General features: G+C 36.1%; 1 protein-coding gene across 1 annotated transcript in view; it reads right to left on the bottom strand.

Moving 5' to 3' along the window:
- Window positions 1-11,442, bottom strand: part of Malrd1 (MAM and LDL receptor class A domain containing 1) — a 694,431-nt gene extending 682,989 nt beyond the window's left edge. The window contains exon 1 of the mRNA XM_031373295.1: window positions 11,250-11,442. Coding sequence (XP_031229155.1) covers window positions 11,250-11,412 — 163 coding nt within the window. The 5' untranslated portion in view covers window positions 11,413-11,442. The remainder of the gene's footprint in view (window positions 1-11,249) is intronic.
- Window positions 11,443-11,916: the final 474 nt, after the last annotated feature.

The raw sequence follows: 11,916 nt of genomic DNA, 5'->3' as shown, positions 1-11,916 counted from the left end.
CAATTATTATAGTAGAAATGTAAGGAGAAACAGGCATTGTTTGCCTCTATAATTAGCAAAGGAAGGCCTAGAGGACATCTGTGTAGACTTAATGTCAAATGATTAGATTTGGAAAAGAATTTAGCTAGGAGCACAGCCAGAACTGTGAACAGCAATGGAGATAAACTGGAAGTTCAGGATTGGGAAGAGAAAAGACTTGGCCTTTAGGAACCACATAAGGAATCATGTTAGGCCATGTGATAAGCAATCCACCTCTAGTTCACTGACAGAGTGTAAAGGGGAGCTAAGTTCAAGTCCCATAGATAAACTGATATACTAAAAAAGACGTCAACACAGAAGAACCCTTGAGCTGTGGTCACTGCTGGAAGATGCAATGTATCATTAACAACCATGCATGGGACAGGAGTCTCACAGGCAAGAGAACCTGTGGGTGCTGGAGGACACACAGGTATGGTGCCTTAGGCAGAAGCAAAAACAGAGACTTTGGGTAATGGGGGAGGAGGAGAAGGCAAAGGAAAATGAAGAGGGAGAGGGGCGAGGGGAGAGGAGAAGAGAAGAGAAGAGAAGAGAAGAGAAGAGAAGAGAAGAGAAGAGAAGAGAAGAGAAGAGAAGAGAAGAGAAAAGAGAAGAGAAATGAACCCTGACATTCTTCTCCCAAATAAAGTAGAAGAAAACCAGACTTCTTTTTACCCATATAGGTGGGTATGGTGAAAGATAATTGCCAGGTTCTAAGTATATGGAAAGATGTACACCTGTTACACTAATGTGATTCTTCTTCACATGGAATCTTTTTCTAACAAAACTATAACACTTTATTGACTACTAAATTCCCAGCTTCTGTATGCTGATGTCCATATAATGTCTTCAACAAAAAGGAAAAGAAAACTTCTTTCTGTCGCTGTCCAGCAGCAATGTTAAGGATTGGGTTACCTGGAAATATGGAGTTAGAAAGAAGAGCATTAGCAAGAGAGAGTTAGGGATAGGATAGAGTGGCCACAGAAATACCTACCCACGTGGAAGGGTAAAAATTAGACAGCAGAGTTTACTGTTCAGCAATCTTGAATTTAATGAATCCCCTTTGTTCCCCCAACAGGTAAAATACCTGGGGTATAAACCACTCCCCCCAAAATACGTCCATGTGATAGTCCAATCAGCGACTTCCTTGTTACTCTGTGGGGGTGGAGCTTTCAAATGTAACTAGAAGCCGGTTGGAGGCGTGGTGAATAGCAGGAGATGGGCAGAGAGGTGTGGCTATCAGAGGCAGGTCTCAGACCAGGAGGGTTACACCTTTCAATATTTTTGATGAAAACAAATAGAAATGTACAAGAGAGAAAGAGAATCCTGTTATTGGGTTGATGTATCTAACCTTGCCATGTTCTCATTTCTAGAATAAGTACAATGGCTAATTAACATTCTACTTATTCAGTAATCTAGAAGAACTGTTTTATTCTGATTAGAAAAAAATGTGTTTAGAAACAAAAATATATAGAAAGAAACAATTAAATATAAGTCTAATGTACATGTAATTTTACATGTACATGTACAGACATTTCCACATCTGTGCAGTGGTATTTCATATTTTATGTACATTTATTGATTGTTTTGTAATTATATAACATATGCTTTTCTCATTTTAAATAGCATAATCATTGACAAATGACTGCACAATTGCCTACAGTATTGATGTGCCATGATTTATTTAAAAATTAGCCTAATATAACAATAGGCTATTTCCACTTTCATCATAATTGATAATGTAAGGAGGATTATAATGTACATATAAACTCTTTTGTTTGTTGGGATAAATCACTAAAAATGAAATCACTATTTCAAGGGATGTATGTTTTCAATTTCTTGTTAATATTACAAAAATATAACTCAAAGAAATAAACATTCAAAATATTCCTGGACTTGTAATGTGATTTCTTACAACTTTGCCAACAGTGTATTCCTTATGAATTATGTGTATTTGTTTTATTTAAAAGCTTTTGGTGGCTTTGTGCTTTCAATTCTTATTTATGCTTCCTGGGAGATTGATCACTTCATTGCATGTGGTCATTTCTCTTTCCTTATGACCTGCCCTTTTGTATTTACTCTGTAGGAATTCTGGGATAGGATACTTTTTGTTTTTAATTTATGGACCAGGAACAGAATTATTTATCAGATATGCTGCAGATATTTTTCCTTTAATTTTACTCATGATGTTTTTGATACCTTTGACCTTTGAATTAAATATTCTAATTTACTGTGATTTTCATATTCTTCTTACTTTTTACACAGAAAAGGACTTCTCATTTTTTGGCACCAACCCTTAGCAAACACATCATGAAGATTTATTACACAGAATAATGAAGAAGTTTTCCTTGACTTTCTAAACTGATGGCCAAGGGCTGACAAGTTGGCTTGGGAGGTTGAGGCTGTTGCTGCCCATGCCTGATGACGTCACCTCCATTTCTGAAGTCCATGTTATGTAAGGAGTGAACCAATTCTCAAAAGTTGTTCTCTGATCTTCACACACACACAAATGTTGCATGCATGCATGTATGTCTATGTATGTGAATACATACACACACACTAAATAAATGAAGTATAATCTCAAAAAAATTAAAAATTATTTAAAGCAAAAAGGAATATACATTCATTTTTAAATTTTACAGTCTCAGCTTTAAGAATCTTTTTTGAATGGAACAGATAAATCAAGTTCATGAAATAGCATAGGCATGTCTGTTGTCAAAAGTTTGTAGTCAGTGTTGGAGAGTATTTAGTGTCAGAGGCTACAGAATCAGAGTTTGGCATGGATTTCAGATTTGTTACTGCAAAGCTTTGTGTGGGCATTTTATTTTTATTTATTTGAACTTCATTTTTTCATTCTGTTAAAGGGAAAATGTAGCACCTTCTGCCACTTGGATATATTGTATATATTCTCATATGCAATATGAGAAGAAGGTGCTAAACGGTGCTTGGTCCTAAGTACTGCCACATATCAGCTGAAATTATTAACTATGACAGATCCTCAGTTGACCCAGGATGCCACAATTGTGCATTAAATATATTACAGATATGATTTCTATTTCTTTAAATTTTGAAAATATTATTTATCTGTGAGTATATGTGTAGGTCCATGTTTGCTATAAAATGTTACAGAGATCAGTGTACAACTTTCTAAAGCTGATTCTTTCCTTGAACTCTGGCCAGAAGACATAGTGGCCAGGAATTCACCAACTCAATTATCTCACCTCCCATTCTTCCTATTTCTAGCAATAATATTTCTATTTACTAACTTCTGTATTACTGGAGTAGTGTACAGAATCTATTGCGATGAGCCTATTCAAGCAATTATTTTCCATCAACAACAAAAAATATATTTCCCATTAGTGTTTTTGCTTATACATTTCTATGTATTATTATTCATTTTCTAGGTAACCTTGAAAGATTCTTTGTCATGTTCCAAAAATTCACTCAGTTGGGTTTTGTTCTAGAGTATAATTAACATATAAATTGATTCCATGAAAATGTACCTGACTGTGTGACTGAAGCATTCCATGCAAAAGACTCTGAAAACTATATATTTTTTCAAATTTACTTCACACATGCATTCAATGCTTAATATTAGATGGTTTCATTGTGTAATGCTGATGTGCTCCATGACTATGTGTGTCTTCCTCCTCAAACTGAGGTTATAAATCTCAAATGTACTGGTATGTGGAGTAGAAATTGTAGAGCATAATTAACAGGAGGATCCTTGTTAGTGTTCTAACAAGAAGAGATATTACACAGAAGTGTGTCTATGTAGATTCAGCAAAAAACAAGGCAAGAAAAAGGTCCTCACTGGACAGTGAACCTAATACCTCTATATAGTTTCCCAGACTCCAGCTCTATTAGAAATAGATGTCTATTATTTAAACCATGCAGCCCATATGTATTTTGTAACATCCTGACAGACTGAAGCATGTCAGCAGAGTCAGTTAGATTTTAAAATATTTGTTAGTTGTTTCATGAGACACTTTGCATTTGAAGCAATAGCAAAGGAAATTTCAGACATGGCATCTCACATACCAAGTTCCTGTAGTATTTCAAAGAATTATTTAGTCTTAAAAGCAGTTGCCTCTTATCCTACCAAAGGAATACTGTTTGTACTTAACCTTATTTAGTTAAACCTCTTAGATTTAAAATTGCACTAAGATAATCTCAACATTTTATATATATATTTATAATTTTTCACAGTAATTATGTTTGGAAAAACTTGCTGTGTGATGAGAAAATGCAAAAGAAAGTAGTTATAATCTCAAAATATCATGATAGTTCATGTCAAATCATAAATATGAAAATAAATTCCTACTCCAAAAAATAGTTGTATGAATAGAAATATTCTTAACTTAAAATATGGTAGGAAAGATAATAAAATGCCTGACTAACTGAATACATGTTTCTCTTTTGAATCATAGAAATGTAACTAAAGATGACTGTGTATACAGTGAATGTTAATATCACATACAAATGTACGAAGATATTATTTTAGAAGGTTTCCTGAAACTTTATGTTAACTAACCATTTTTCCAGTGAGAGGAGCCCATTGCAATAGCCATATATCCACTTCCTCTAACAGCCTATTACCTTTTGGTTGATTTGATGCAAGTTATAACAATAAAATAATTCTAAGGAATTTATTGCTAAATAAAAGTTAGCAAACTGAATCCTTTGTACAGGAAGTAACTTTGATCAGTTGCTAGTAAAGAAACTGACATTTTTGTGTGTATTTAAATGGCCCTGCTATTAAAAGGAATAAACCAATTAACATACAAGACCAAAGAATGTGCTGAAATGATATAGGAAAGTAATAGAACATGAGCATCAACGTTCCTCACAGCATCCCTCCAGTAACAATCCACAAAGAATACATATATGATTGTGGCAGAATATGGTGATGAGGTTGAGATACCTTCTTCCATTTCCCAACAGAGAAATCTAACATTTGAGAGTAAGAGAATTGGTTTCACTCTATGTTGCTCTTTACCCAGACTAGCTTAGACCCTGAAACAGAAGATTCCCTTAGACCCAAGGGGAAAGAGATTGGGAAGCACATTTTCCAGCGTTTTAGGGCCCTTTTTTGTCTTGTTGCATGGGAGGCAATGGGGCATCTTCTTAACTAGATCATCAAGTATCGGTTAGTTATTAAGGTTAGAAACAGTGGTGGGGATAACAGTAACTGTTGTGAAAATATAGATGCTCACCTCCCTTCCATCCAACATAGGTACCAGGCTACAATGTCTCACCAATGCAGTGGTCTGCAGTTAGCAAGTCTGTATGTCTGCCAGACTTGAGTCTTCAGGCATGTTCCTTGCCCAGCCCCATCCTGTCCTTAAAGTAGCCTAAGATCAAAAGTCCAGCATGTGAGCAAGTACCTGAGACTCTCCATCTTTCCCATCCCAACCACCAGTCAGCAGCATGACTGCAGAAAGCCTTGATATTCTAATACTGCCACAAGCCTAAAGCCAAGGGCACGTCTACAAATAAATGTGGATGTATCTATTATATTAAGGAATACATACGTACACACATATACACATATGCATGTAATGTCAATTAATTTAAAAAGGCTATTATTTGGAAGAAATTTAAAGGGGGTATATAGAATGGTTTGGAGAGATGAAAGGAAAGGGAGTAATGGTATGATTATATTGTAATCTCAAAAATAGAATACAAATAAAAAAATATGGAACAAACATTTGTGGGCTTATATCACCCATATGACAAAGCAGTGACCTGAAGGCTTTGTTCATAGTCACTGCCCAACATAGATCTTTCCTTGGTCAACTAGAAATTACAAAGAAGATTTGTAGCTGAGGTGGTTATTTGGTGGATAAAGTGTTTGCTGTACAAGTATGGCAATCTGTATCAGATCTGATTACCAAAATAAGAAGCCAGGCATAGCAGTGTGTGCTATAATCCAGCATCCTAAGATACTGGAGGATCTCTGAAGTTCCCTGGGCAGTCTAGCCAACTAGTGAATTCCAGGTTCAGCGAGAGTTACAGTGACAAAGCATAGGAGGTCTCATCTGCAGACACTGATACTTTAATTTTCTGATTTGTATCCCCTTGATCTGCTTTAGTTGTCTTATTGCTCTAGCTAGAACTTTAAGTACTATATTGAATAGATCAGAGGGAGATTGGACATCCTTGTCTTATCCCTGATTGTAGTGGAATTGCTTTAAGTTTCTCTTCATTTAGCTTGATGTTGTTATGCATTTCATTTCATTTCATTTCATTTCTGATTTTGCTTATTTGGACACTTGTCTCTCTGTTTTTGGGCTAAGGGTTTGTCTATCTTGTTGATTTTTTCAAAGAACCATCAGATACTCACACCCAACAATGGATGGAGCTTGAGAACTCTTTTGGGAAAACAGGAGGAGGGATTATAGCCTCTAAGGAAATAGGAACTCCACCACAAAAAGACCAACAGTGTCAAAAAACCTGAATCTATAGGGCTATCAGAGTCTGAACTACCAACCAAAACACGCACAGGCTGGACCATCCTGTACTTATGTAGCAGATGTGCAGTTTGATCTTCATGTGGGTCCTGAACAACTGGAAAGGGGTTATCCCAAAATCTGTTGCCTGTTTGTGAGATATGTTCTCCTAGCTCTGCTGCCTTGTCTGGCCTCAGTTGGAGAGGACACAAGTAGAGAGACTTTATGTGACAGAGTGGAAGGGTACCCAGGGAGGCCTTCCTGCTCAGAGAAGAAAGGGATGGAGGAGTGTGGAAGGTTGTGAAAGCTGAGATGACTGAGAGGGGGGTCAGTGAGTCTGATGTAAAATAAATATGTAAAAAAAATAGGATGTAGAAAATTAAGTCTCCTGGCATCAACATTTGACCTCCACATCCATGTATATACATATCATAAGCACTCTCATGTAGACATGCCTGCACATGAACACACATGTACACATACACACACATGTGCAAACACAAAACTAATTTCAAGTAAGTAATCTACCACTCTACTTCAAATAATTAAAATAAATAACAACAAAACAAACCAAAATCAAAGGAAAGATGAAACTAAAAAGATGATTTGAAATGATTCATGGAGATATGGCCCCCTGGAGTGAGCAACAAGAACAATAAGGGACAGCCAGGATTGCTTCAAACTAAAAAATGTATACACAGTAAATGAAGCAATTAACAAAGTAAAGAAATCATCTCCACAGAGGAAAGAAAAGTATACCCATTACATGACATGTAAAAATGAATGAACAGAATATGTAAGGAACTCAAATAACACAATACAAAATCAAAAAAAAAAAAAAAAACAAATTGAAAATCACAAAGGACCTAAACAGATATGTCTCAAAGAAGTCTTACACATACATGAATGCATGAAAAATTCGATTATAGAGAGATACTATTTCACACCTGTTAGGATTAGTATGGACAGAATAAAGGGGCTAGCCTGGTACCATAGGTCTGTAATTCTAGCTTGTAAGGAGGAAGCTGAGACTGATAGATCACAAGCTCAAGCCAAGCCTGAACAATTGAGGGAGATCCTCTCTTAAAATAATGGATATAAAAAGGAACAGAGAGCTTTCAACCAGCAACTTATGGAAACAGATGGAGACATCCACAGCCAAACACTAGGCCAAGCTGAAGAAATCCTGAAGAAGATGGGGAGAAAGGATTAAAGGAGGCAGAGTGGTGAAGAACACCACAAGAAAACACACAGAATCAGCTAACCAGAGTTCACAGTGGCTCACAGAGACTGAATTGCCAATCAGCCTGAATGAATCTGATGTAGGCCATCCACATATATGTTACGTTTGTGTAGCTTAGTCTTCTTAAGGGACTCCTAACAGTGGGAGCAGGGGCTGCCTCTGACACTTTTGCCTGCTTTTGAGACCCTTTTCCTTTTATAGGATTGCATCTTCCAGCCTTAATATGAAGGGAGGTACCTAGTCTTGTTGTAACTTGATATACCATGTTTGGTTGATGTTCCTGGAAGGCCTGCCCTTTCCTGAAGGGAAACAGAGAAGGAATTAATTGGGGTGATGAGAGGGAGGATGGAGAGGAAGATGTGATCAGGTTGTAATATTTGGAATAAGACTAAATTTAATTTTTTTTAAAAAAACTACTTTCCTATCATGGACCAATGGTCCTCAGTTACCACAGAAAAGAAAACATAGGTAAAAGTGTTGGTGTCAACAGGAATAAAAGGGAAATTTTGTACATTACTGATGGGAACATAAATTAGTACAACTATTTTTTAAATTACTACAAAAACTAAAATTACAACTACCACATAGTCTGGAAAAAATCACTCTTACATAAATAAATAAATAAATAAATAAATTGATGTATGAAACAGAAATCATCATCTTATCATTATTAAACACTAGCCAAGATATACACCCAATCATGAATGGATAAAGAAATTCTATTCAGACGTTAAAAAGGGAAAAACTACCTCATTTGCAACAATATTCTAGAATCTGGAAAACATTGTATGAATTAAATTAAAACAGACTTGGGAAAATATGTATCACATGAAATCATTTATATGTGGAATCCAAAGTTTTGAATTCTAAGAGTAGAATGTTGTTACTTGAATATGGGGATAGGTTGGGACATTATTACTCACAAAGTGTACAAAGTTTTAGACAGAGAAAATGAGTAAATCTATTGCATAGGAAGATGACTGCAATCAATAATGCATCATTCAAAATAATAAAAGAGAAGAATCAGGTGTTTTATAATAAAAATAAGAGAGGTGATTAGATATTCCAATTTATTGATATAACCATACTGTAATATATATATATACATACATATATATAATCCATATATATATGCAGTTGGACACTGAACCCATGAGTACTCAATAATGTAATTGTTTCCCCTAAACCTGACAAGACTATACTAGTGAACATGTCAACATACATGGGGGAAATTCACAACGTCCTAGCTCATGTGAATGAGCCACACCATTAGTCACTACAAGGGAGGAGAATCAATTTTCTCCAGGAACTGGCTCCCTGACAGGTTTCTTAACCCTAAGTAGTCAGCTCTAAATACATGGACATAAGGTCAAGATTAACTAAACTCAGTGTGTGTGTGTGTGTGTGTGTGTGTGTGTGTGTGTGTGTGTGTGTAAAAAAATAATAATTAGAAAAGAAAAGAAGAGATAACATCAGGAGTTGGAGGCAAGAAAAGGAGAAGTAGAAAGAGTGAAAATACCATACACTTATGTGTGAAATTCTGAAAAAAATAATAAAAAAGAAGACTATGAAGTAAAATGAGAACAAGGACATTTCAAAATATGTAAATGACACCTTTGACATCTAAATTCAATCTCAGTCCTGTCAATTTTATTAAGAAAATTCTCAAAGACTTTCATGCAGATCTAGTTCTTTAAAGGTCACACGATTTGAGTGTTAAAGGGGGCACAGACTGATTTCTATTTCAAACTAGCTACTGTACCGGCACAGTAAAGTTAGATTCTTTTTAACCCAAACTAAGGTTAGCAGCTCAGCTTGTCCATCATTCCTCCCCCTAGTGTTGTGTACAAAACAAATTCTAACTCTAACACTTTAAAGTGTCTCTCATTTTTTTATCTCTAGGCTCTTGTCCACATTTTAAATAAACATATCAAAGCAGAAAGTTCTCAGAAAATGACAAAGAAAAGGGAAAAAGCCAAAAGGTGACGTCTCAACGTAACATTTAAAATTAAATGTGTTTATTGGACAGACCCATGCCTTTGCCTGCCTCAGAGATTGGCTTATTAACATTTTTCATACAGTGGAGACCTTTTCCACTCAGCAGCTTTCTCCCTCTCTGAGTAAACCTTTCCCTGAAGCAAGACCATACATGACAATGCAGCCAGAGTGTTAGAGGAAGCTGAAGCAAGACCATACATGACAATGCAGCCAGAGTGTTAGAGGAAGTTTCACAGAGATTAATCATGGAGAGGACGTTGCATTTCCTGTCAAACCAGCAGTGGTTCCTCTTTGCTGCCCACCGAGGACAAAAATGACCTCACAGATAGGCCAGAGCATGGAGCAGCAAATCTACATTTAGCCTTACTGGGAAAATTGGACAGGTACAAATGGATCTCGGTTGCTCTCTGTATTTAATAGTTACTAGCTATGAACCACGTGGAAAACCCAAACAGGAAGAAAATCATTAACCCGTTTTCTTCTTCAGGGGAAAAACTAATCACTAATCTTTTTCTTACTTTTATGATGTGATTATGACTGACTAAGAAAAGAGGAAGGTGATGACAAGATAAAATATAACTGTATTTTCACAAAAGAAGTGATAAATTCTATAAAGACTGACTGCTCCTTTATTTGAATAAATTAGAAAACATAAATATGAGTATTATAATGCACAGTAATAAAAATTAGTGGTTCTGATAACTGAACCAATGGTCATACAAAACAACAAAATATTTTTGTTTTTTTTCCAAAATAGAAATTTTGTAAAACTGCCATTTTCAAAGGTTGTGTAAAAGAATTTTGCCAGTCACCATGTTCATTGTGTATGGTTTCCCGTCAAGATTTTATAATGTAATAGAATCGCCAGATGTCACCTCTGCACCCTCCTTTGGTATGTTATTTCCTGTTATTAACACTACTCTGATAAGCAATGGAGTCTGAGTCCACCCGGGTCCACTATTCAGAGATTTCTCTCACCTTACCATATTTTATAATAAAATGAAGATTCAACTTCACACAGTCAATGCATAGTTCAGCCTAGACTTGAATGTTCCCCTTACTCTCCACAGCTCTTAGGTAAAACACACAAGCTGACACTGCGCTATGCATATTAAGTCATTTGGCAGTAGTCTCCCATATGTGAAAAGAAAATATCCCATCCAAAGTAAAATTAATTTCCATATTAAATCCATACTTTAGCTCATAATTTCCATCCTAGTATTTTCCATCTGAATTAATGACTGTCATTGAAAATTTGCTTCACTAGTCAAACTTCCAAGCTAAGTTTCTGTTTATCACTTCTTTACAATCAGTTAAAATTGTTCAAAAACCTTTTCAATCTAGTTAAAATCTTAGTGGTTGGATATTATAGTAATTTTATACATGGATCATATTTATTAAACAATGTATCACCACCCTTGGAGCCTCTGAAATAAAACCATTTACAGGCCAGGACTCTAGCTAGATCCCCATGGCTCCTCACACGCTCCTGTATTAGGGTACACAAGGACCTGGAATTGGGGAAGGCAAATGACACTTACATTGCTGCTCATCGCTGTTGTCCCCACACTGGTCTGTAAAGTCGCACACATGGTCAGAAGGCAAAGAGACTCCATTACTGCACTGAAAGGCTTGGACTCCTTGCTGACTCAGTGAAGAAATGGAAAGACAGACCATCCAAAGGAAACAAAAAGGTCCACGCATTGAGAAGGCTGAAACAGCAGCCTCAGGGAGGAAAATGCCCTGGCGTTGGGGATGCAGGGTCAGGCACTTAGAAGATGAGCGCTCATAACTGGAGTCGTTTTCTCTCTTTGTCTTCCAGATTTTTCTCCTATGAGAGTGCACTCCAGTTCCCTTGATACAGTTCTTAACCGATGACTTTCCAGGCTGTAACTTAATCTTTCAGAGGAAAGACTTTGGAAAATATTTAACTTGAGTAATTGCACCACATTTGAAGCTAGCTAAACATGGCTGTTTATAACCCTGTGTATAGTTTTATGACCTTATTATCTACTGAAAGAAAAAGTAAAAAACAAAGAGCAAATAAAACAAATAGGGGAACTGTAATAAAGTTGTAACTAGTATATAGACTTTCTGTCTTCACTCCTCCATAACCCCTCGCATGCATATTTAGGGCATTACTATAATATATAGACTTTCTGTCTTCATTTCTCCATAACCCCTCGCATGCATATTTAGGGCATTACT

Source organism: Mastomys coucha, unplaced genomic scaffold (genome assembly GCF_008632895.1).
Source record: "Mastomys coucha isolate ucsf_1 unplaced genomic scaffold, UCSF_Mcou_1 pScaffold15, whole genome shotgun sequence".
Lineage (NCBI taxonomy): Eukaryota > Metazoa > Chordata > Mammalia > Rodentia > Muridae > Mastomys > Mastomys coucha.
This window is presented reverse-complemented; position numbering and strand designations above follow the sequence as displayed.